The sequence below is a fragment of the Argiope bruennichi genome, chromosome X1 (genome assembly GCF_947563725.1).
Source record: "Argiope bruennichi chromosome X1, qqArgBrue1.1, whole genome shotgun sequence".
Classification (NCBI taxonomy): Eukaryota; Metazoa; Arthropoda; class Arachnida; order Araneae; family Araneidae; genus Argiope; species Argiope bruennichi.
The window spans coordinates 132,779,801-132,807,272 of NC_079162.1; the positions used below are offsets into that span (position 1 = coordinate 132,779,801).

General features: G+C 31.2%; 1 protein-coding gene across 1 annotated transcript in view; it reads left to right on the plus strand.

The window, feature by feature from the left end:
* Nucleotides 1-7,210, plus strand: part of LOC129958216 (WD repeat-containing protein 81-like) — a 114,975-nt gene extending 107,765 nt beyond the window's left edge. The window contains exons 28-29 of the mRNA XM_056070497.1: nucleotides 614-714; nucleotides 6,595-7,210. Coding sequence (XP_055926472.1) covers nucleotides 614-714; nucleotides 6,595-6,723 — 230 coding nt within the window. The 3' untranslated portion in view covers nucleotides 6,724-7,210. The remainder of the gene's footprint in view (nucleotides 1-613; nucleotides 715-6,594) is intronic.
* Nucleotides 7,211-27,472: the final 20,262 nt, after the last annotated feature.

Here is a 27,472-nt window from a genome sequence, read left to right on the forward strand (position 1 = left end):
TGTAAGGCGATCATTTCGGCAGGAATGAGATAGATTAATGGTAGAAGACTTGTGGCCCATTGCTGAAAATTTCAGTAAGCGTTTACACCTCTGCATCGCTGTAAATGGCGGTCGCTTTGAAATTAAATTTATTTATGAGTAAAAGTCTACTCTTATTATTGTTTGTTTTAATTCGTTAATTTATTTATTTTTAATAAAGTAATATTAAAAATTGTTTGTACGGGTTTTTTGCCACCCCCTGTACTTAAAAATTGTTAAAAAGTATCTTCGCGTTGATTTACCTTTATTTGTGATTGATTGACTTGCCAATTCCACGGATAATTGTGAGTTTATTGTAAAAATTCAGCATTTCTGACATTTTTATAGTGATGAAATTTTTAATTCATCCACGATAATACAGTTTACTTTAAATAATTTATACTGGTTTTAGTAAATTTTGTACGTGGTTTGTTCTTTCTCTACTACCATACTAGTCTTTATATATATCAAAATTTATGTTTTATTACAAGTTTATATGAGAAAATTTTTCTAAAATGCAGTATGTCATTTAAAAAAAAAAAAAACTTTTGATTGCTATTTGGGATATTTTCAAAATTTGTTTTCGTTATTGTAGGACCTATGGAACCAGTGACAAGCATTTGCTTCTATGGAAATGAAGTTATATCTGGCACGTCTGGGAACAGAATTGGTCTACATTCGTCTACAGATAAAAATGTAAATATTCTTTTTCTTGTCATTTATTAATTTAAATTACATAAGTATGTAAATATTTTTTTTTTTCTCCTTTGAATCTTATTGCTTTTATCCCCAATCTATAAAATCTATGCTTTATTTTGTATGGAACATTAAATTGAGGGGGGAGCTGTACTAGAAATAGCGATTCGTACATTGGGGCTGCAGAATTGCAACGTCTCCTTATATTTTAAGTTATACTTTCGTTTCTTATCTTTAATTTACTAACTTTTCCTCTATAAAAGTTCGATGTTCTGAGCTTACTTCATCACTCTGAGAGTCCAATGGCCAAAGAAAAATGGAGAGAAAAAAATTTGAAGAGAAGACAGCAAATAAATCAAGAAGCAAGATAAAATGGACTGGACTAGTCGACCAACAACTGATGAAATCCATAGCATTCAAAATTGATTAACCGATTTGAAGAAAAAAACTAACCTTTTCTCCTTATGGCATCGAAGCTGCAAAATTTCGGTTTCGCTTCTGTTAACTCAAAAGAAACATTTGATTTCTTGATTATTAATTTTCTTTTATCGCGTTATGAAAAAGAAAGTACGTAGATAATTTTATAAGATTTTATTTAGGTAAAATGTTTATCAAAAAGGTTAAATTTTTATTGATTATTCGATGTACAAAACAATAAACGTTGCAAATCTTTAAAAAAAGTGTATTTTCGCAGTTTTCAGTAGCGGAAAATTGGATATAAAAATAGGGATGGCTTTTTGCCTGATATGCAGATTGTTCAAAAATCTCCATGTTGGAAAACCCAGTGTCAGCTAAAATTTCGCGGATAAATTTACTCTAAACATGATTGATTATGTGACTTTATTATAAAAACTTTAATTATTTTGTTCTCTATATTTACGGCAGAGACGATACATGGAATGTTGGTGTGAATGATTTGCGTTCTATTCCTGAAAAAATAAAAAAAAAGTACGAAAATTCTATAAACTATTTAATAGTTATATCAGTCCTTCGTAACAACAAATTTCATATCTGGTTTGAAATATAAAAATTTAGACTATTTATAGGCAAAGTAGCACATTTTGTTATTAATATTTTTGCAGAACTGCAAATTTTTGAGATGACGAGTCGCCACTTTACACATGTTCAACTTTCTTAATTTGATATAATCAAATTTTCAGATTCAGTTTTTAGCAAGGTGCAATCTGTTGACATTGAAAGTTAGTTAGCTTTAAGGATACTTTCATGCAGTTTCCAGAACCTATTGATAGAGTCATGTATTATTAAACATTGTAAGCTTCTTACAATTTCTTATTCATATTTCTTGAACATCCTTTATAGAAAGTTACAGGGTCATGCTACTCTAACATTGATTAGTTTAAAGGAATAAATTTTTAAGAATGGAAAAAAAGAGGGGATAAAAAAAATTAAACGAAATAACTATTTGAAAAGGCTTAAAGAGCTTCGAATTTCACTTTAAGTTTTAAAAAATACTCAATTTATGGTCAAAAGAAAAAATTTGGAAATTTCAGCAGAATATAGACTGAAAAAGTGCTTAACCATACTGTGTTTGTCATTGCCACTTTTATTTAACTTCACATATTTCATATAATTACGAAATTTTTTAAATCACTTTTTCACTCTCCTATCATTGCTAAAATTCTGAAATTTTGTGTAGTTTTTATTTCTCAATATCTATTTAATGCTTTAATAATTTACAGCTCTTAATTGCCAGTTGATATGCTGATTTAGCCAAAAATCGATTTCATAGAAGCGGCATCATCTAAGATTTAATTTGAGAAATGTTAACTTTTAGATTCCATAATATTTGTAACCCTGAATCATCAAATATGTTAGACTAAAAATATAAAAAATAATAAAATTTATTTTGTATATTAAAAATTCGAAGAAATGTGGGTTTTTTTTTTGCAAATAAAAAAAAAGTACTAAGCAAAGACTGTAATTTAGAAATTTATCAAATGATTTGCCTAAAATTCTAGAGATAAGAAATATATTACCTAGCTCCTGAACTAAGAAATAAGCTGTAGTTTATCCAGCCTTAAAATACTGGGGTTCAATTGATAAATAACATGAAATTTTCATTTTTTCCCCCCTTGTTATGAAGCATTAAAACAACTGTAAAATCGTCTGAAATGAACAGATCGTTTATTTTGTAGTTCAGGGATTGTAAAACATATTAAATTATTATACTGAAATATGAAAAAAAATATGCATCATATTTTAATTTTAGGTCTTCTTAGGAGTATTTTACCAAAATTCAGAATATGAGAAAATAGTACTATTTAAAGAGTCAAAATAGCATTAAGATATATATTATGCAATAAAGATGAATGCAACTTTCCAAAAAATCAAAATGTGTATAGGAACAAGATTAAAATTATTAAAAAATAAAACTTCAAAAATAAAGAAGAATAAAAAGAAATATTGCTAAAAATTGATTTTTTAACATAATTACCAACAATAGTGACCAAAATTTTAGAAATGCTTTGGAAAAACCGCATTTTTAGGTTCCATGCCTCATAAGAGCAGTTTTATTAAGAGACGTACTATAAAATTATACATCATTTTCTAGAAAATTTAATCAAGAATTTAATAAAATTGTTTTTTATAATTGATATTTGCAGCAGAATAGCAGGTACGAAGAAGAAAAAGGAAAACAAAAATAATGACGTATACAAAAATTCTCACTGATGATAGTTAATATTTGCGTAACTTTCAGCTTCATTTATGGCCTTGTTACACTATCTCATAGAGTTCAATGCTGTTATCCTCAACTGTTACAATATACCATTATTTAATTATTGCTTCATTTAATTTCGTTAGATTTTCAGTTGGGTTAAGGTTTGAGTAATTTCCAGGCCATTCCAGTCGTGAATTAAAATTGTCTTGAAACCAGTATTTACATACAATGGCAACATGACATGGGGCCGAATCCTGTTAAAATATAAATTATCTGACAAAAGATCATATGTGAATGACATCAATATAGGAACGAGTATTTCATTTATATATTTTTGGGGATTTTCCCATTAATCACAGATTCTAACCATATTTTTGCTGACATGCAATCCCTGATCATAGCTCTAGCTGTTATGATCTGGGGTAATGTTTAACAAGATATAATGCAATCAGGATGAAAATCTTCTCTTCCTTACATATTATATGTCATTCTTACCATACAGTGATGATTAGATCTCATCATTCCAATTCACTCTGTCCTTTTACTACTGCTGTCCTGTTTATATGGTTTTTTTTTTTTTTTTTTTTGCCTGGTTTACTCCTTCTACCTTTATTTCAGATTTAAAAAGGGCGTGTTTCATAGAATTCTTGTATTTAGAGCAGATTCCTGCAATCTCCGTTGAACTGCTCTCACACTCAACTGCACACTGTATTACTCTTTTTCACTTAGAGGATTTTCTTCAATCATATAGAGAGCCTTTTGATTATTCTGTTATTGCTTGGTATTTTAAATCTTTTCCTGTATTTGCTAGTGGCTGAGTTTCCTTATACTTGAAAAATTTAGAAATATCCCTTTTAGCTAGATTTCCACCAATTTTCTTTCTAATTTCGTTACAAGCCATGTTAATGAAATAGTAAAATTTTACATCGTTTTTTGGGGGTGACCGTTCAACTCTTTGTGCAGTATCTTTTATTTATGACATTTTAACAACTTAGCAATTGAAGAATACAAAAAAAGAAGAGTGCCCATTTTGGTAGCAGTCACAAATTACACTTAAAAACGACTACACTCAGCTCCCAAACATTGCATCAATTGGTAAATTCTACCAATAACAAGATACCATTTTTTGACCGCCTAAACACTCATATGCTACATTCAAATGGCCATATCTCATCAATTGCAGCAATGTATATTTCTTTCTTCTGGTTATTTCACTGTAACTTCGGAAAATATAATGTCAATTGAACATAATTGATTGAATTACTTTTATAATTAATTATCTTTAAGAGGATATATAACCTTATGATATTACTGTAAATACTGTTGCTTCTATGAGTCATCAAATCTCCCAAATGCGCTCACTTCATAAGGTTTCTACAATTTTATCCACCACTGTATGGTAAAATATATTTAATTGTTTCTATCAGAATTATACGGATTAACATTCATATTTTTGATAAATAAAATTAAAGTAAGAAATTAAGGACATTTTAAAATTATAAGAATTAAAAAAAATTATTCTTAAAATAAGAATATTTGAATTAGAATATTTTCTATTATAGTAGAATAATAAATGTAAAAATTATGTATTTGAAATTATAATATTTGTTCTTAGGAAAATAATAATATAAAAGACAATAACAAAAAGACGATAATTAACTTCACTATAATATTTTATATGACTGTTTAGAAAAGGGATGTTAACTTAAGAATTGCCGATTGATTTAGTATGATGATTTTCGTACTATTTTAAATCTTTTTTTAAGCTACAATGAATAGCATAAGAAATAAAAACTAGAAAATAATAAATATAAAAGACTTTATAAAACCGCTTTTTTCAGTGTAGAATAACTTTTAAAAAAGCTTGAGGCACAGACGATATTGAAGAAGGATGTAAAATCGAAATGATTATCATAAAAAAAATTGTAAAAACTTATTATATAAAAATTAAAAAGCATTATAAAAAATTAATTATAACTCTGTTATGCTTTAGTTATCTGTGTCTGCGCCTCCTGTTTTTGAGATTTTTATTTTGGCCATCAGATTTCAGATTTAAAAATTTTCCTTTTTATCCTTCTATTTTTCCTTTTTAATACATTAGTGGAAGCGTTTTCTAAAAGTTTTTTTTTTTTTTTTTTGCATTTATTATTAAACGTCCCTGGTTCTCTTAAAATGTATTTACTACAAAGTAATTCTGTTTTTGTTCTTCCTGAGTTTTTTTTAGTAATTATGATTAAAATAGTTAGCAAAGGCGAGTTATGTTATATATTACAGTTTGATAATTTTGGTAACGGATTTTCAATAAATAAATTTAAAAAATTTTAATCATCAAAATATTTGTGATTGTTTTATGATAATAATACCTGTATAATTCTCAATTTTGTTTGTATTTTTGTGTTTTGTAAGTATGGATACAATTTGATTGTTAGTTTTCTAATATAGATATAAACCACGACTTCTCCTCTTTCTTTTTTTTTTCTGAAAATGCAACATTTTTATTCGTGTTTATCGAAGGTTTTGAAAGGTTATATTTGTTATATTGCTGCCTTTGAGGACACTTGATATATTATCCGCTTATGAAGTTATGTTAGGTTTTTTTTAATAGGTTTTCAATGGAAGTAATATGTTCTTTTTTTTATTTGTAAGTAATATTTTCGGCAGTAAAATTATTTTCTTATTCTAATTTTTTTCATGCCCTATTCAAAAAAAAAAAAAAAAAAAAAAAAATTAGTTAGCTTAAATGAGGACTTATTTCTGGAATCTTGTTATTTTTAATCCTACCAGTAATATGAGTAGTAAATCATCATTATCTCTTTAGATTCAGATTAAACACATCATCGTTAAAATATAAAATCTAAAGGTTTGGAAAAATGATTAAAGAAATGGATAATGATCGTAAATTCTATCTGTTTCATAATTTTACTCTTTACTATAACTTTGAAATTGTCAATATATATATTACAAAAGGCAAACGATGCACCAGTACATATATTAAGTTCAATTCTCTTTTATAGAGGAAAGGTGTTCAAACATGTTCAAAGTTTTTCTACATATGTATTTTATCATACAGATTATTAAATGACCTCCTTTCCAAATAGCATTTTGTATAAATTTTATATTAAATTCTTTTTAGAAATGGTTTAATTTCAGTTGCTTTAAAGTGGTGTTATGAAATTTATTTTGTTGTCGTTCTTTTTCAGGCCGTATACACAAGTACTAGATTGCGTTCCGATACTTTTAAAGGTGTGCTAACAACAATGGCTCTTCTTCCCCTAAATAGGCTTCTTTTGTTAGGCACTGATAATGGAAATGTTGTTCTTTTATCTTAGTACTTCTTACTGTTATTTATTGTTGTAAAATATGACAATTCTATAATGATAAATTTATCAACTGTGGGCAAGTATTTTATACATTGAGAAAGATTTACCATATATTATATTAATAATGTAGAAAATGTTTTCAGACATGCTACGATACCATCTGAAGATATATGATGTAGAGAATATTTACGAAAGCAATATTTACCAGTTATATATCTGTATATTATAAACATATGTAAATTTTGCTTTTAGTTGTGAAACTCATCCAAACCCTGTGATAATATTTATTTATTTATGATCCTGTTCTGTATAAAATATAGCTATGCAGTTTAAGAATTTATTTTTTAATATTAAATTGAAAAGATTTTCAAATCTCGTAAGAATTGACTGAATAATTATTTGTAAAACCGCATCCAATGAATTGTATAGAAAACATTTTCTAGTTGCTGAATTTTGCTATGCGTTATTTCATAATAAAGGTTTTTGTTATATTTTATTGAAACATTTTCAGTTCTTTAGATACTTTTCATCCTAATTTGAATTTTGACAGTTCCTTTTGGTATATAAATTCAAAGTGCTTTCTAAATTAGAGATTAAAATTTGTGATGGTTGCTCAACTTGTTTAATGTTGATCATTAAACAGTTGATGTTTGCGGATCTGTCAAAATAAACATTTTTAATATAAATTTTACTAAAATATCATCTTTCATTTATATGTGAGATGATATCTTACATGTATACATTATCCGTAAAAAGATACAGGTTTATAATCGAATTTAGAGAGATGCATTTTTTTTCTGTTCTGCAACAATATAAAGAAAGAAAGAAACATTTGAAGTATTTAGCATTTCTAGTCAAAAACATTACTTAAAATATTCGAAAAATAGAAATATATAACACAAGTCCATGACTTTCTAAAATGTTTGTTAGACAGATTTTGGTGTTTCTATGCTTTTATTAATGATAAATCGAAACGTTTTATTATTAAAGCATTGGTTAAATTAATTGTAAACTAGGATTGCGATCATATTTTATCCTAGATATTGAAATCGAAAACTTAACCTTTGCACTGCAATTTAAAATTTATAAAATATTCTTAATCTGAGTGACTTTTAGCAAATATATTTTCATTTTGACAATATTTTCAATGTTTAAAAATCACTTTTGCATTCCAGCAGATATCTGCATACATCATCGATTATGATTGTCATCAAATAGGTGACAAATTAACTAGAACAACTGTGAAATTAGAGAAAGTCTTCAGTCGTTGGCTGTATCGTCATCAAACCAACCTAGAAAAAAAGACAGCTAATATCCTCAGAGCTCGGATTTAAAAAAAAATTATATAGTACTTATTTTTAAAGGGAAGCATTGAGTATGAGAAGGGGCGACGCATGCCATTGCCTTGCTTCGATACTTGGAATCTCTATCGGCGGTCTTGTTTACCACTCTTTAATTGAAATACATATTGTATGCTTCGAAGGACAGGCTCATAAATGATACACAGTGTTTGAGGGAGAAGCATTCCTCTTAGCAATAGATCTATCAAACATTAAGGCGAATTGTGAAGAAGCTGGGATTCCAAATATTGGGGTGGGGTGCAATGAAATGCACTACTTTATCTTCATGCTTTTTGAATCATACTTAAATGCCCTTGGAAGTGGTAATAAGAGTGTTGTATTCTTCGGAAGCTGTTGCTCTGTAGAGAATAAAATCTGAACAAAACGAAAGGCATAATACCTCTTTTAAATGAACAATAACTCCGTTTTGATTTCTCCATTCAACATTACATGGTCTAAAATATCCGAACTTGTATCAAAATGTAATCATATTCACCCTTAAGAGTAAGCACTTGTTTGTACGTCTCAGAAATATAACCGCCCCTGGTCTGAAATTGAATGAATGTCGATTCTTCAGACTATATTACTTGTTCTTGCTATAGGGACCATAAGTTAAATTTGCTCTAACAAACATTTTTGTTCGAAAATCTCTCAAATCTGACACTGCTAGATCTCACAGTGGCGTTGGATGAATATGATTCGTATGGTAGCTGTTGGAAAACTGATACATTCTCTTTCACGGCTATTAGGCGACAAACGACTCTAATTCTAGTATGAAATATCTTATATTTTCTCAGAGGTGTTCGTTTTATTTTGAACTTCGTTTATAGATGATGCTTGAGCTCAACTCGTTGTTAGTGTTTTGATAAAGAAATCAGAATGCATTACCACTTTAGTTATTTAGAACTAATATTTGCTATTTATGCATTGAAGTGTTTAGTTTCATTGATCTGCTGTTAAGATAATGTGATCTTTGGATATGAAAGTTTATTAAATCAGAATATTTTGTCTGGGAAGTTTTTGATTTTTATAGGAGAAAATGAAAAAACAGGAGAACTGGGAAATTTGAAAATATCCATAAATACTGGGAAAATACCTGGAATTTTAAGTTTCTTTCTTTTTCAGCTTAAAAAAGCCTATCTCTAAACTTTGCATGAATAAAAGATCGTATCCAACACTTCGAAGGGTCTAGTTTTTAAATTTGTTCTGCTGAATGTGAAGCTGTCTTATCACACCAAAGTAACGAGACTAAAGTAAAAGCTTTCAAATAAAAGCAAAATTTTCGGAAAATGTCTTTGAAGCTAAATAAGTTTTGAATGTGTCCTTATGGCCTCTTTTTTTTCCTTGTCTACTCTCTTTTTAAAAATATGGATGATCATAGGATTATGGATGTGACAAAACCTTTAAAAGCCGCCAAAAAAGGAATTCTTTGCTTACTTTTACAGAATACAGTTGTGATTTCCTCTACAGCTCATCTTAACAGATATTTTAAGAAACCTCCAGAATTTTATCAAGTTTCCGGAAGGGGAAAATTGACGGTTGTATCCATGACTTACGAAATTCTATTTTTCTTGCTTGAATTCGTCGTCAAATAAGTAATCTGTACTTCGTTGAATTTAAAATGAGGTTTTCTTTTCTATTTAATTGTTTTATTGTATTCTCCGCCTGCAACTTCATAGTGTCTGCCAACAAGCCTATTCTGCGAAAAGTCTTCAAAAATGAAAGTTAAATTGACACTGATATCAAATCTACATAAAATGACACTGGTACTATACATTTGTACTAAGAACTTTTTGTAGACATATATAATTTTGATACATTCAATTTTTCAGTTACATGTTTCAGTTTTTTTCCTTTATTTGCATTTAGCCAGGGGCGTTTTTTTTTTTTTTTTTTTTTTTTGCTGTGACATAAGACGCGTTCGCTTTGGGTCTTGAGACTCTGAGGGTGTATATTGAGATTCTTGAGGGTTCTTAAATATATTTAACGCACAGGTCTAGTTACAGCTTTAGGAGGCTTGTCGATCAAAAGAAATCGGACTTCTGACAATCAACATATAATGCGCCAAATCAAAATATCATTCAATCGTTCGTAACAAAATGTTCTCATCAAACTACCATTTTAGTAAATAAAACAGATTTGATATTGATAGATTAGGTAAGAGCGTTTTTAAGACTCATATGTTGCTGAACAGCGTCTAGGTTACTCGCTGATAGTGGCTGAATGAATGTTGTAAGGTGAAATCAGAATGAAGGTACTTATCGCAGATACTGATGGTCTTTAACAGGATATCCAAAGAATAATTTCCTTATTATAATTAAGTCACAACCAAGGAATAGCTTGTCAATGTTTACTATTTAATAAGGTATAAGTAACTATGCTATTCAGAGCTAATGGATGTTCGAACCGTTGAATTATAAAGAATGAAATAATCTTGGTATGTGTTTGATAGTCTTTTTTACCCCAAAAGGTAAATTTTATTTACTTATAATTCCTTTGTGACTAATATTTCATAAGCATGGAAATGATTCTTATATACCACAGTTGAGCATCATGCTCATTGCTTATCAAGTAAAAATAACATTTTAAATTCGCTTAAATCAATTACAGTTATTTGTTTATTCAGAATTATTAATAAGCATATTTAACGACGTTTTATATTAAAATTGTCTGTGCTCTAAATTATTACATAAATTCAATCAAAAATTAAATCTATGGAACAAAAATTCCATAAAGTATATTTTGTTTTATAAAGGTGTATAAGAAATTTTTTTATGATAGCATATTACATCCATTTCTTTTTCATAATTAATAATAAAACGAATGAGTGATATCAATATAAATTTTTATAATGCAAGCGTTTGGCCTTACTATGAGAAAAATATATTCTGAACTGTTTAATATTTGTAAAAACCTCCTCTTGAACTAGATATTCGCATTCTTCTATTTTATGTTCTTACACTTATCAAATTATAATCTAATAATAATAATGTATTTCATGGAAATGATTTTATAATTGCATTAAATATCGTTTTAGTTAAGTTTCAGTCGCTACATTACTGTCAATAAAGGTTTCTAAAAAGTGCACTGATTAAATATTTTTGAAGGTGCATTTTTTAATTGTTAACTGTTGTAGGATCCGTAGTAAATTGAAGAAACTAAAAAATCATCTCAGATAACCGAGATAATGTCAAATTAGATGTCGAAAAAAAAAATCCTTTATTTTTTTAATTTTTTTTTTTTGGTAGTAAAATATATCTGTGCGGTGTCCACTGTATCTGCTTTATTTTGCGTGAAGACTATTTATTTTAACTTTTACTGTACACCTATTATATATTTCAAATGTTATATACTGTTTATTTATTAAAATTATTATTGTTAAAATCGTAAAAAATTTCTCATTCATAATTATTATTACTTTATTTATTAAAATGACCTACTTGTTTATTATTATTTATTAAAATTGTTAAATATCAAAAATAATTCTTAGTTTTAAATTTGTGTTTTTCTCTTTCGATAAAAAATTTTATACATACTTTTTCTTAGAATAATTGGACTGATCGAACTTTTATTGTGGTTCCTTTAGCTCCGAATTAAACAAGTTTCACTGTATAATAAAGGCAGAAATAAAGGGATATCATTAAAAATTACAAAATTTAACTTAATTGCTTTATTAATTATGCAGTAAAAATTATTTTTGAAATAAATGTGAGCAGTAAACGAATTTATACGTACTGATATGAGCATTGCAGTCTATAGTGTCGATAACGTGAAAAAAATTCTTAATGAATGTTCAAATTTAAATGATCTTCAAAGATGTTGTTGCTGGTGCGACGAAAATTGCTGCAATTTTAATTGTACAGCTCAATTTTAAAGAATGAGAAGAATTATATATGAGTATCTAACAACTTATTAGCGATTTAAATTTAAGGCTGAGTCATTTCTCAGTCACTGAGTTTCTGAGTCATGGTCATTCGACTATTTGTTTATATTGAACGAAATTTTGGTGTTATGACAAATACATGAACTGTAAAAGATGTCCCCGGAAGAGTTGCTTGAAGAACGTTTAGTTTTTAAAAAAATACTTTACACAAAATCATTCTTATTGATGGAACATATTTAAATAACGAATAACAGTAAGATGGATTACCGAAAACACATTGACAATTGATATTTTCTCATATACAGAAATTTCAGCAGGAATCGAAAAACAGCATTCTAATATTTACTGCATCGCACATATTTACAACATGACAGCATAAGAAAGGAGTTTTTCAACCCTGAAATTGATTCATGTAAACAATCGATTGATTATTGCTCAAGAAAGATTGGTCTATGGTAAATATTAATTGAAACAGGAAAGTAAAGCTAATGTTGACGTTGATGCATTAACCGAAACATTCACTGAAGTGAGGAATGAATGTTTGGATTAATTTCTTAAAATATCATCAAAAAAAAAAAGATTGCAATACGCATTTATTTTCAATTATCATTCTATAATTACGTATTTTAATCATCATTATTTGAAATATAAATTGCTGAAAATTTTTATTTATATAATTTAAATAGCATTTTTTAAATAATTTTTTATAATTTGAAAGCATTTATTTTAGTCGGTGTTGGGAGACAAGGACCCATTTGGAAGTATTAGTTTGCTACCCTGGTTTCACTGCAAATTTGCACTGCAAGGGTTTTTCTATTCTTCTCTGCACAGTGTCGAATTTAAAGTGTATTAAAAAAAACGGACTTGAAGAGGGAATAATATTCTATGGATTAAACCCTTCTTTGACATATTTTTATATTTTTCAAATATAAAAATGTATTTTAAGTTTGAGTTGAAAAATATTTAATATATATAATATTTACTTTTTTATTGCTTTATTTTCAATGTAATGTGTTTGTCCAGAGTTTTAACTCTTTCTGTTAATGATGGGAAATAAGGTTGAGTTGAAAAAAGGAGATCTGATAGATTAATTTAATTTCCCATATGAATATTTATTTCTAACCATAGCCATTAATAAGTTCAGTTTGTCAAAATTTTAAAACATATTTAGTTAGTTTTTACATTTTCGCAAAATTTGCGATAGAAGAGGGCCCTGTTGTCATACAAAGCTTGCAGAGAGAAGAAATTGTGAGACATTTACTTTTACGCGTTTTTAAAAATTATTTTCTAATCACTTGAATTCAAATTTCATTTTACCCTTGGATTTGCGAGAGGTTCTAGCTTTATCATGCTTCTCAGAATTTAATATCTTTAAGTTTTGGACTAAGTTGCAATAATACTCCGCTATAATAAATGTTTGTTTAGCTACATGTCTGTAAAATTGTATTTGCCGACGTCCTGGCATAGGGTAGCTCGTCTTCCCCGTGACCTGGACGTCCTGGGTTCGACTCCCGGTTCGGGCATGGTTGTTCTTTATCTGTGAGATATGTAAATGCGTCCCCCTATAAAAAGGGGTTGTGCAAGCGAATGTGAGTCGCCAAGACGTACTCATGGCCCTAGTTGGCGCTACTAAAACAAGAGACGCTCTCTTGGCTTAAAATCGCTGACTTCGTTAGCGAGCTTGTCCATGGCAAGTGCCATTATAAACAATAACAACAAAATCGAATTTGAAGATATAAATTTCCGAATGCGCTTCTGTAATTGTTTTTTCCAGCTTTTTGCCTTGTCAAATATTTCTTGTCTTGCACTGTCGAAAGCAGCCAAACATCTTTTTCTTAACCATAAATAATAATAATAAAACTATAATTTCAAGTTAATTCCTCTTTTATTCGTTTGCAAAAAGTATTATTTCATGTATAATATTCAGGGTGTCTCTATAAGGTGGAACAAGCATTTATTTCTTAACTATTGCAATTAGACATATACAGAAAAATTCCATCACATAAGGTGCTCAAATGTATCAAAATACTGTCGAGAAGGATAATAAAATGTTGCGAAAATTATATTTTTATACGGATCCTATTGCGATAAAGTGAATGTCAGTGAATAAAATGTTTTTCCTACACTCATCTATAAGAACTCAAAGTTTCATGCTTCTATTTTTAAAATTATTTAAAAATTAATTTCATTATATTAAAAGATAAAATAATGAACATAGAGCGTCTTTCCGTTCCTCTGACCGGTGTCCGAGCGAGACTTTCGCTGTAATTTTCAGGGATAATATGTATATCGCAAAAGGTAACTAAAAGGGCAAAATCAGAAAATAATAAAGCATTTATTTATTTTAATTATATTTTAAAACATGATTAGATAATAATTTAATGGACGCCCTTAAAAACTTATTCAAAATGAATACCTTCGATAGCGACAGAAAATTGCATTCCTTTTAACAATGCACATATAAGAACAAATTCATCTCTTGTAAATTAAAGACAGGCTTTTTGAGTGTGTCGACGAAGATCTACAACTACTGCCAAAGTAAATGGATCCCTTAGTAAAGACATAATGCCCATCACACCTGAATTTATCGGTCACCATCCAGCATAATATTGTATAAAATGAAACCAACAAAAGAATTTCTAAAAATACTCCACCTCACATTTACAGAAAATTGCCTCTCATGCTGAAACTTCTTGTAAAATGAATGAATTTTTACCGTTCCAAAAGTAATATATTTTCAAATTAATATTTTAATTTTATTTAAAGCAACATTCCTGTGTCCAAACTGCATACCTCGGAAAAGTAGGATTTCATTTTAACTGAAGTAGGGCCCAAGCATAAAATTCTAGATGTCGATCGTGTAGTTGTTCATGTAACTGTCTTTGGACTCTCCGAATGCTGTATGGAGGTCAGTTATTAAATTTAAATAGAATGTCGTTTCGGGAATATTGAGTTCTTAACTGATAGTTTTTTTTCTCTAGCTTAAATAAAAACTAAATTCAGTGGCATGACAGCCCTATGTGGACCAAGTTTTACAGTGACCATATCTGCTTTCTTTATCTAGGGCCCTTGGGTGCGAGGCATATGTCCCAGTTAGATGGTCAGCCTAAAGCGGAACCCTTAGTGTTTAGTTCCCAAGCATGTTTGGTCTCCAGTTTATCGACCCACTGAAGGGATGAAAGGCTGAGTCGACCTTGCCCAGTCCGAGAATCTAACCTCGGACCTGTGCGTTGGAAGCGCGAAGCATAAATATCAATTTCTATATAATTTGCATAAATTTCATTTGTATAATTTCATCTTTCCCGTTCCTTCTCGGGGAGGTAGGGATCCAAAAATTTGTTATCTCTTAAACCATTCTGTAAACATACTTCCCAGAAGGATTCCGAAAATGACGTTTGCATTTTTCTACAACTAAGCCGACATTACGATTACCTACCGCAGAAGTCGCCAGTATATCTAAACTTTCTTTGTCACTGAAATATGCCCTTTTTTTTAGAAAACACGCAACTGTAAGCAAAAAATTTTAATTTCCTGCACCGCATTCCAGCACTTTTCTGAGATAGCTTAAACGCTCAGTTTCTCAATTTTGTCTTCTCTTCCTTATAAGATCGTATTTGTAAATATTGTTGAATCAAAGTAAACAATATTATGCATAATTAGAAAATTTCTTTGAGGTCATGATAACTGGATGATGTACTACTATACAAATATTTTCATATGCCAGTTTTTGTGTATTGAATAAATTTGCATTTCTGAAATAAATGTGTTCATCTAAATGTGTGATTATTCTCTCTAAACTTAAATGTGAGCATATATCCACAAAATTTTACAGATGAAATGTGAAACTTTGTTTGGTCATAGATGAATATAAGAGAAATATTTCACTAATTGACACATTTACTCTACTGTGAGTGCATAAAAATTTATTTTTTAAAAAACCTTTTACTATCAACTTAGCAGAAGCCATTTTTTTTTCCATGCAACTGTCCACACATATCAAAGCAACAACAATTGAATGCGTGTATGGTAAATGTTAACAGCAGCCTATTCAGTTTTTTGTAGACAGTGCATTAGGTGCTCTTCGTCGGATTATTTGGACCTTCAGAGGCTCATCTTCTTTGAGTGGGTGCGGGCATCCCAATCCCGAGGTTCCTAGAGATTTTTAGTCTCTTCCAGCTTATTATCCCCTATGCCTTTTGCTATTAGCTTGATTCTTCCATTCCTCGGTGGCAAGCGGGGGAATTCTCCACTGTGGATCTCGGGGTCCGGTCGGAAGCAAGCTATCCTAGTGGTTTGTCTGCTAGAACTCAAACGAAGGGGTCACTTCTTGGGCTTATCGTTAAGGGTGATCGATCGCTGGATCTTTTGTGAGTGACTCTGAATACATAGGTTCTAGTTAGCACAAAGGTGGATACCGAGGCTAGGAATTTCCAGAGCCAGTAATTGCCTTCCCTTTTTGGGTTTCGTAGTGGACGGTGCCGTGTGATCTCAATTTCTTTTCATATCGCATAAGCGCAAATCTCTCCTCAGTATACATAAAGAGTTCAAGCCTGTAAGTAAACTTCAATATTACAAATATTTTGTTATCTAGCGCCTTTCTGAAAAACAAGATACTTTTCATTTCGTTTCTTTATTCCTCATTCAGAAGATCGTTGCTGCCACCACCAGTGTAGCACTTTCTATATGAAAAATGCGTTTTGGTGATTTACTAGAGATTATCGATTCATTAAAGCTAACACAAAAAAAACATATCTGCTACTGTGAGTCCACATACATTCCTACACTTCTCCAAAAGCGTCATTACATGTGGGGAAAGGTTCATGTCTCTATATATAAATATCTACAGAATTGAAACCGCAAGGAGTGACACATGTTCGCTAGATTTCAATTCGTCGGGATGGTCACCTATTTCCAACAAAATATTATATACTCACAGTTCATGGTCCTAAACTACCCGAATATATATATGGGCCGGCTATATCAAGTTATAAATTCGACAATACATATCTATCTATTGAAATGCTTTCAGTACTAGCGCTTTGGCCACTCAAAAGTATGTGCCGCAAAAGTGAGTGCCGCGGCGCACTCACTTGTGGCCGATCTGTCGAAAAAAGGCATGCATGCCAGCAATATACTGCACAAGAAAAGTGTATGAACCTTGGTGGAGATCATTCCTCTTTTACTCTATCTTGATCAAGCTTAAACCTGGAAAAACAGGTCACTACTATCAAGATAAAAGAAGCGTCTTAACAAATCCAGAAGCCAGACGTAGGGTTCAAATTCAGATTCCCTATTGCTGATATTTGCACAAAAATTATTTTGCACAAGTGGTTCCTGTGCCAGTTGTTTGAAACAGACTTTAGAAACAAAACCTCTTGAAAAAACATCTGATTCTTATTCTGATTCTAATCACTCACTAAAAAGTGTTCCAGAATTCCCAAACAAGACTTGCCGACACCAAAAAATTCAGATAAAAAACCCTTAGAATTTACTGACATTAAACTTGGAAAGCGTGGCCTTTTGTAAAAAAAGGTCTTTCCATGGGGCTTCAAATAACTTTACGCAACTCATATTGTTTCTTATAGCGCTTGCCATGGACAAACCCGTTGTTACGAAGACAGTGATTTTAAGCCGGAGGGGGAGCGTCTCTTGTTCTTATAGTAGCGCCATGAGAACGACTTACATACACGACTAGGGCTACATACACGTCACAACCCTTTTTACGATGCGGACTTCATTCACAGGTCGGAATTTAGACTTGAATCAGAGGACGATCACCCCTGATCCAGTACCCCCAGTGATATTACTCTCGACATGGAGGACTTTGTGATCACGACAGATTCATACGCGCGTCAGCCACCAAGCACGCGGGGAATCTTCGGCCGGCGCGGTTCGAACTCGCAACCTAATGGATGCAAATCCAACGCTCTACCAACCAGGCTATCCCGGCAACTCGTCCACCTTGGGGTTGGCAAATCATGGTTTACTCCATAAAGACTTGACGTCCATTTTTGGGGACACACTTACCAGTCCCGATTTATAGCTTCATTGGCCTGAGGATGAAGATTCATTTGATATAAATTGCAAAGATCTGGCAACTCCAACAAATGCCGGTTTATTTCCTCTTAAAAATCTCTCTATTTATGGGTATCTTTATTTCTTGGAATTGTCGCGGCATTCTGTCCAAAATTCAAGACATAAAATGCAAATTCAATAAATTTCATCCAGTCTGTTTCGTTATTCAAGAAATCTTCCTGACATTTAACATTCTCACAAAATTGCGCGGCTGTACTTGTGTTAGGAAAGATGCAGACACATAATCTCACAATTTTGGAGGCGTCTACATGTACATTTAAAATCTTTAACTGAGTACACCTCTCGCTTTACGTACTTATTTACAGGCTGTAGCTGTACCAGTTCACATACCAACTTTGATCACAGTTTGCTATATTTATCTTCCATTCAATGATTTCATTTGTCAACAAGATTTCGACAATTTAACGGGCCAACTTACTTCAACTTTAATCCTACTAGGAAATTTCAAAGATCTTAGTACTTTGAGGGGTTCGGATGATACAAATTCTCGGGGGAGGTATATCGAACAGTTTATTTCTAATAACTGAGTCTATCTGCTCAATAATTAATAAGAATATGTATTTCCATGAATTCACACTTACCTTCCATAGTCTTTATTTGGTCATATGTTTTGCTGAAGTCCTACCGTTGTTGACCCTGAGCAAAAATCTATATAATGATGATCATTTTCTTATTATTGTGTCTCAAGCTAGTAGCGGTGGTTTGACTATTTGTTTTCCGCGTTTTCTATCAACTTTTTTTGCAGTTGGCAAATATTACTGAGACAATGGTCGATACTTCAGACATTTCGGAAACAATACAGATGATTGTTGAAACCTTAATAAGTGATATAAATAACAGTATACTGATGACTTACCCACGTCTAAAAAAATTTCGGAGACCGTGGTAAATTGAAGCTTGTCGCGCAGTCATAATAATAATAAAAACTGTGAAACATATTTTTAAAGTATCCTATGATTGAGAACTTAACCCTTAACTGGGGATGTGCGGTCTGTGAGACCACTAACGATGGATTTTCGGTCACCCCTATTCTATTTTTAGCTCAATTCACTGTTTTGTGACATTCAATACACATGCACTTTTTCAACTGATTTCAGCGGATGCGTTTTAAAATAATTCAGTTATTTCTTTCAGCGCGGTCTCTAAGACTGCATCTCCCTGATAGTGTCCCAATGTAAACAAGGCTTAGCAAGTGGCGCTAAAACTTGGGCCCCAAAATATCATCCAATTTACTGATCCTATTATGAAGCAGTGCTCCAGACACTTTTAAATGAAACAGAAAGTGATTTTTAGTGATAAGGATAATTGTACAGAAGAGTTTTTCTATGAAAGTTCGCATTCAACTGATTCTGATATGTATGTTCAAACATAATTAATTTTTCTAGTGATAATTAATTTCGAAAAATTTATAAAATATATTAATATATCAAGATATATATATATACAGAATTTATAGGTTGATTTTTATACTAGCTGTTAACCTGTATGTTTAAAATGCCCTAGAAAACCGTGCTATGAAATTCACACAAGCCGTTAAAACAATTACCCAATTTTACCCATTGTCATTTTTTTTAAAATTTTTCATATAATTGTTGAAGTTTACATTATATTTTCTTTTATATACCTTCATATACTGTAAAAATAAATTTGATTTAAAAAGTAAAAATTATATGTATTTTTCAAGAATATTATTTATTGTAACATGTTATTTGAGAAGAAAATGTATGTTCAAACGCATTTACTTTTTTCATTTATAATATATTTTGAAAAATTTCTAAAACATATCTATATATCAAGAAAAATATCTGCAAAATATATTGGCAGTTTTTTATACTAATATATTCATTAGAAAATTTAATTTGAGTGTAAATGAAATGCTGTCTCTTAGACCGCACCTCCCCAGTTAAGTCCTAAATTTCACTTCCCCAGTTAAGGGTTAATCGCTTTTAAAAGAGCCAAAACACTTGCTCGTCACATTCGCCATCGTAGTCAGAGAAAATCTTGGATATCCTTTGTTTCATCCATTGCATCCTCTACTTCCAATAAAACTTCATGGAACAAAGTCAAGGCTACTAATGGAATTTATGATGAACTTTTTATCCTTGTTTTAAAAACAGAAAACTTGATGCATTCCACCCCAATAGATGTAGTTAATATTCTAAGCCAAGCATTCGCAGAGGTTTCTATAATTGATATTTATCGTCCTGATTTTCTGGGAATTAATACTTGAGGGAACGGTGGCCTTTGAGTTTTAATGCCCGTATTGCCTTTCCAGGATATACTGTGAGTTCAGGATGTTTGAACCGGAAATTACCTTGTGTCATGTCTATGATGACACAATGGAGCATATGAGCCAGATGGAATGACATATAATATTTATCGCCATTTGAATATAACTTACCTTTCCAATCTGTTACTGTTATTTAGTAGAATTTGGACTGAAGAAGAGTGCCATTTACACTGACACGAAGCTATTGCGGTTTCTATCCTAAAGCCTGGAAAAGATCCATATAATTCGTTTAGCTTCAGTCGAATTACCCTTATGAAAGGTCTTTGTAAGACCTTTGAGCATATGGCCAATGCTCGTCTAATCTATGAATTGGAGAAACAGAGATGCATCTCCCTTTTGCAGAGGTTGGTATACTTTTGAGAACCTCGTTTTCATGGAAAACCAGATTCGCAACGCATTTGTTAGGAGGTATTGCATTGCCACCATATTCTTTGATATAGAAAAAACTAATAACTACGCTTGAAGCTACGGCATACTTTTGATCTTTGAAGAAACTTGCTAAATCTTTTATCTTTTCGAACGTTTCAAGTTCTTGTTGGCAATTTTTATTCTTATTATTTTATCCAATCTGAGGGACTTATTATCACATTTTTTATAGTTCATCTCAGTAAAATTTTAACGCATTTGCTGTCATCTGTTAATTATCTCTTTATGTTAGCGATCTATAGGTCTCATGCCAAAGGAACAGCACGAATGTGGTACAACGACAATTACAAAATGCTGTTGGTAACCTAGTGCGATAACAATGCACATACTGGCTCTCCAGAAAAGAGTCAATGCTTGCACTTCTGCCGGAAAAGAAATCATCACCTCGATTCGTGTTTTCAGTTCTCAATTCCTATTGTGAATGAAATATGGTTTTTGAGAGTAATTCTCGATCTAAGTTCTCCTCCCTTCCGTATATCTTACGCTTACGGAAGAAGTGTGAAAAAATTGTTAAATATTTTAAAGATGCTCTCAAAAATACCTCGGTAAACCTCCTTACATACCAAATAGTCATTCTTTCCCGCATTGATTATGGTTGCGTGATTCCGCGCACCTTACAATTTTGAGGCGCCTGGATACCATCTACCTCACTGCTTTAAAAATCTATTTCGGAATGTTTCGTATTTCACGAGTAGAGAGCTTGCGCGTTTTCTGTCACCAGCTATCTCTTTGCATAAGGAGTCAGAAATTATCTGCTTGATATTATTTCCTAGCAAATCGGTCCCAAATTAGCCCATTTGTCATATGACTCTTCCAGTTGGTCTTCGTAGACTATAGGATGCCCGTCTTTCTCGTATTCTTCCATTCAGCGAAAGAGTCAAAACGATCTGGCATGACTTGGACCTTAACGATGTTCACATTAAAGCTAATGGCTCTTTTGCTTCCCACCCAGTTATATACTGCAATTTTCTTTTTTGAATACTTTCACGGGATATGATAAACCTTTAACTACTCTGGCTGTTTTCTAACAGGTTTTATTTTTCTTTATTAAAGCCATCAGTATTTTTATTTTGTGCCCACTAGACTCGATTTTGGATGGTTGTAAATCAGATGACCATGTTGGTTCATACTTCCATCTGATTCACTGAATCATCGTCTGCACAACTATTACTCAGTATTTACTTCTGAACTGATGGCTGTATTTTGTGCTCTTCAGAAAATTTCGCCTTCATCTCAGAATGATTCCATTTTTGATTCCGATAGCATGAATGCTTTGGACGTACTTTCTTATTATCATAATCCGATGCATCCGATTAATATTCACATCTTGTTCACTTATAGTTTAAAGCAAAATAACGGTTTCAATATCATTTTTGTTGAACTCTGAGTCATGCAGGTATTTCTGGAAATAAAAAAGGAGATCCGATTGCAAAATTCGCGATTTTTTTTTAACACAGGACTTCCGCTTGGAAGCGTTAAAATGGTATTCTCCTGTCGCATGTTTTTTTTTTTTTTTTAATTTGACCTAATCTACCAAACGAAAGAAGTGATAGAAGAACCCCTTTGGGTCATAAAACACTGTAGCAACCCTGTCCTCTCTCTAACTGCCTGCAAGTTATGGTGAATAAAATTAAAAAATCGGGGAAACTTCCAAACTACACTTGCACATAAAATAAGCACATCTTGAAAGAGTAGGAAAATCCCATTAGATGACACTATTTTGATAAGGATACTTGTATTTAATGGACTGAAAAGAATGGATTGGAGGGTCGAAGAATGAATTGTAAAATATTATTACTAAATTCGAAGACGCTGGGGGGCTGCTATCAAGAAGAGGACAGAAACGGATTTGAAATGAAAATGTGGAAGAAGTCGCTATTACAGTAGGTGAAAAAGCCCCCAGTTACCAATACTCTTCGACAAGTGCTCAGGCGGTGTCAAGCAATTTGTCTCCGTCTACCGTACGAAAGGTCCTGCGAATCATTTTAAAGTGGCATTTATATAAAGTTCACGTGGTGCAAAAGCTGCGTTCTCAAGACTCGGAATAGCGCATTGATTTTAATTATGGGTTTCTGGCCAGAATAAACATTGATAGTGGATTGTCTTGGTTCATTTTGTGATTAGACGAGGTGCATTTTACCCTAGATGGAGCAGTGAGTAATAAAAACTGTTATAGGTTGGCTACGGTATGTCCTAAAGTTGTGCGCGAACATGCTTTGCATGCTGATTTCATTGTGGTATGATGTAGTTTTAGTGCTAATTTCATTTTTTTTTTTCTTTGAGGGGAATAACTCTTCAAGAATCTAAAAGATAATAGTCACGGATCCCATTTCTGTAAACTTTTACTTCAGCAAGCTATTCTTGCCGCACAAAGACGCGAATGTTTAGGGACTACTGTCATCATTCAAGAAGGTGCAACGCTGCATACTGCACGACAATTAAACTGCTTCGTGCCCGATTGGGAGATGATCGGGTAATTTCGGAAAAAAAATTTTTTTTTGATTGCTGGACCGCCTCACTCTCCATACTTGAATCTTTGTGATTGCCGAAAGATCATATCTATGGAGGAAAATATGTTTTCTGCCTGAATTGAAATCAAGAATAACACGTCATGTTGCTGCGATTCCGAAAGAAACATTTTGTGCTCCTGTTGAGCACGTGATAACACGCATTGAACAAATGATGCGATTAAATAAAGTTTAGACTTTCAATTGGTTTTGCTCTCTATATGCCATCCTTTCACTAAATTTTGAATTATTAATTTTTATTATAGATTTCTTTTTGCATAGTCCAAATAGCGTATATCTCAGCAAAGTAAATCAATCAGAACAGTTTATACATAAGTCTGAGTAGGTTCACTTTAATTAAAACCATCTTGTATATATAATACTTTTATGTGAATGATTTTTTATATAAAATATACACAAAATTGTCTTGTCGCCTGCAACTTCATTTTTGATGTAAAAGATTGTTTTATGCAAAGTATCAGAATACGCAAAATCTTTCAATCGCCAGCAGCATTTTAAAAATGAAAATGAGAAAATCTATTGCATCAAAGAATTTTATTATCTGATAATTTCTAGAAAATAAACGATTTTTAAAAAATGCAGAATTTTTTTCTATGAGTTGTCATTAATTTTTGAAAAATGTTTCAAAATTTAGTTAAACATTGTTAGTGACATCTTTAAGAATCTCAGAACAATTTCCAAGTTAGAGAAATATCTTTCAACCTCAATTAAGTGAAAAAAACCTTGTTTTACTTTCTCTCTTTCCCATGTTTTGGCTTTTTAAAATTAAGTTTATTAAAGAAATCTCGGGCGCAGCCATGCTTTTTGCTATCGCAATGGAAGCATTGTTTTTAATTAATAAAGTATTAATTGTCACGAAGCTTATGGTTCATAATATATGTGAACAAAATTTGAAATAAATCTAGTGAATAGTTTGATTCCCCTCTCCTCCCCCCCCCAAAAAAAAACTGGCATTCCAGTTTCATTTATATAGGTAAAATATTCTGGTAATTAGCTAAGAAATAACCTAGATTTTTAAAAATGTATTGCTTTTTCCTTCCATTCTGTATAAGCGCAGATGATACAGTATTGATAACATCCCGTTGTCTTTAATAATATTTAAGTAATAATAATATTTAATAATGATGGCAATGTATTCCGAGTAAAAATTGATTTGGCGAACTGATTTCTAACTTCATTTCAACATTATTTTTGGAACAACAAGACCCAAATATTACTGTGGATTATCTTATAATTTTGGGATATATATTGGACGAGGGAGGGTTTCGTGATTCGACTTTTTGCGGACAGATGGCCGCACTTCTGTAGGTTACTTTCTATTACTAATTTATTTTCATATTATTGAATGACGATGTTGATTACTTAAGTGCCTGTCATACGATTCTTCATAGATTTATGAATTATATTTATTCCCAAATGTTACTTTGACATGTAAAATGCTCACTGGTGTGGTAATCAAATAGACAACCGATTAGATCATTTTATTTTGTGCTTTCATTTGTACTTGAACTTTGTAAGTTGTATACAAACAAAAATCAAGTATCTATGACATTATTTTTAGGATTTACATTTGTAGATCTTTTGTATTTATGGATTTAGTTGATTTACTCGGTACTCAACAGCTCTTCGTATTAGAGCAGTTAAATTACAACATTTTTTTTTTTGCATTTTTTTACCATTTTATTTAAAATTACTTTTAAATTTAAATTTTGAATTTTTTTATACTTAAGATATTGAAACCAATTTCCTTGAAGATGACTTACGATTAACCGATTTATAGTTTCAGTTTGCCACATTACATGTTTCTTAAAACCTGTTTATTATGGGAGATTATTTAAAATATTTGATTTGGGAACATGGGGGACTTACATTGCTTAAGATGAACCACAGGGATTAATCCAACCCTACACTTAGCAACAATTCTAGCACGGTAGTCATTGAGATGTTGTAAATTGTAAAATAAGCATATGCAGTATTATTATATTTGTACGTGAAAAATTTATTGATATGGCTAAAATTATATATATATTTAAAAATAAAACCGAAAAGATGAAAACATTTTCTTACTGACGTTTGAGAATTCCCACTTATTGCAAGTAACCAATCTTGAATCAAAATTTTTTTCACAAATAATTGTTTATTGTTTTTCAGTTTTAAAGAAAAATGTTCAAGCTCTGATATAGTCCTAAGATTTGTCCAGAGAATATTTATCAAAACAATAATTTTACTAAGAATGTAGTCTCAAATGTTTTAAAAGGTCATTTAATTTTTAATATGTTTGTGAGAATTATTACGAAAATTTTGAAAGATATTAAGCCAAGAATAGGAACTTCGTATTTAATAGGTCAATTAATTTTTAATATGTCTGTGAGATTTATTAAGAAAATTTTGAAAGATATTAAGCCCAGAATAGGAACATCGTATTAAAATAGCGTAAAGCAAAGCAAGAATTGAAGACAAAAGTGATAGGTGTCGCAAGTAACAACAAAATTAAAACACCGTTTTTCAAGTTAAATTATTGAATAAGCTGAAATGTGGTAAATTAGTGAAATGCCTGGTAATCCTCCAGGAGTTCAAAGAAGGATTCAAAACGGTCGCTAATGTGAAGTCTCTAAAAGATGTCTAGACATTTTTTTTTTTTTCGATTTCTCAACACGTTCGTTTTTGGGACTTTCAACATTTTCAAAGTCTTCCGTTATCAGCAGCTGAGCTGCAAGGACGAGGCATACATTTCGAACTCTCTTGTTCTTCGTTACACTACAGAGAACTGAGATTGCACGACCAGCAGTTTAATAGCCAGCTATTGAATAAGAGAAACATAAGTGCTACTTTAGTCATATATATAAATATGGGAAGTCTCGTTTTAAACAACTTTCAGCTATTTTTCAGTAGGTTCCGTTATTTTTAAACATGGGCAGATGATGATGGCGACACTGGGACGTCACCCTCCCTTTTTCTCACCACATCATTGAGATGAGGTTTGACCCTCGTTGTTAGATCGAGCATGCACCTATAAATATGGGAGAATACACTATGGATGATTTTCTAAAAATATCACAAAAATGGCTTTAGTGGCTTGTCTATAAAATAAAGAAACTACTTTAAATTGTTATAAAAAGTTTGAGTATAACGTGAAAAATGATATAAATTAGTGTATTGAATAATGCGTGGAATTCTAGTGGCCTTTGGTAATGTATATGTAATGTGGGTGCAGAAACCAAGCGACATTGGTGATCAAAGACGTTTATTATGCCATAACAACCTCAGAGCTAACATCTAAGTGAATCGACAAGTGCACTTGCAGAAGTGCATGCTCGGATTATCAAAAGAGATGATGGACAAGTTACGTCATATCACGTGATGGATTAGGGTGGGACCAATTACTCTGATTGGGTCAGCACACCTAGATAGAGGACGAAATAAGTCTAACGAGAAAAAAAAAGATTAATTAAATAAAAAAATTAATTGAAAAAAGGATTCATTAAATAAACCTTAGAACTCAAATAAACTTAATATGAAAATTATTTTTATATTACGTATATAAACTAGTAATTAAAAGATGCTGAGAAGTTGATAATGAGATGATTTGGAGATAAATTTGCTAAGGATTCAATAAGATTCCTATTATAGTAGTTCTCAAATCTCAAATTCAAGCTTCCAACCACCTTTTAATGAAAATCCAACCATCTATTATACTAATTCTAAATTTCACAAGCAGGAGTTCATCTAGGGAGCAATGCGAAAGCTCATTCAGAGAGAGCGTCTCAAGATCCCAGGTATGCAACTGCAACCCAACTATATTTTAAGCAAAATTAATTACTGAGACTTGAACTACAACGGTTAACAAGAAAACTTTAAATGGAATCAATTTTAAAATTACATTTTGACCAGTATACTGTCAGCAAGAAAATTTCAAAACAATTTCCCCCAGAAGAGCTGCCAAAGAATTAGAACAAAAAGAAGAAGGAAAAAAAATTAGCATCAATATAGAAAATCAATAGCCTTTCAATAAAAAACAACGGTGGAATTTAAACAGAAGAACAAATAAAATCAACTATTTATAATCAACGTAAAACCAAGCTCAAATTATATCTCCATTCTATAAGAAATTACAAAATAATTTCTAGAAACAGAAAATAAGTTCACGTAAAAATACATTAACATCAAACCAAATACAAACTCCTAGAAGGAAAGA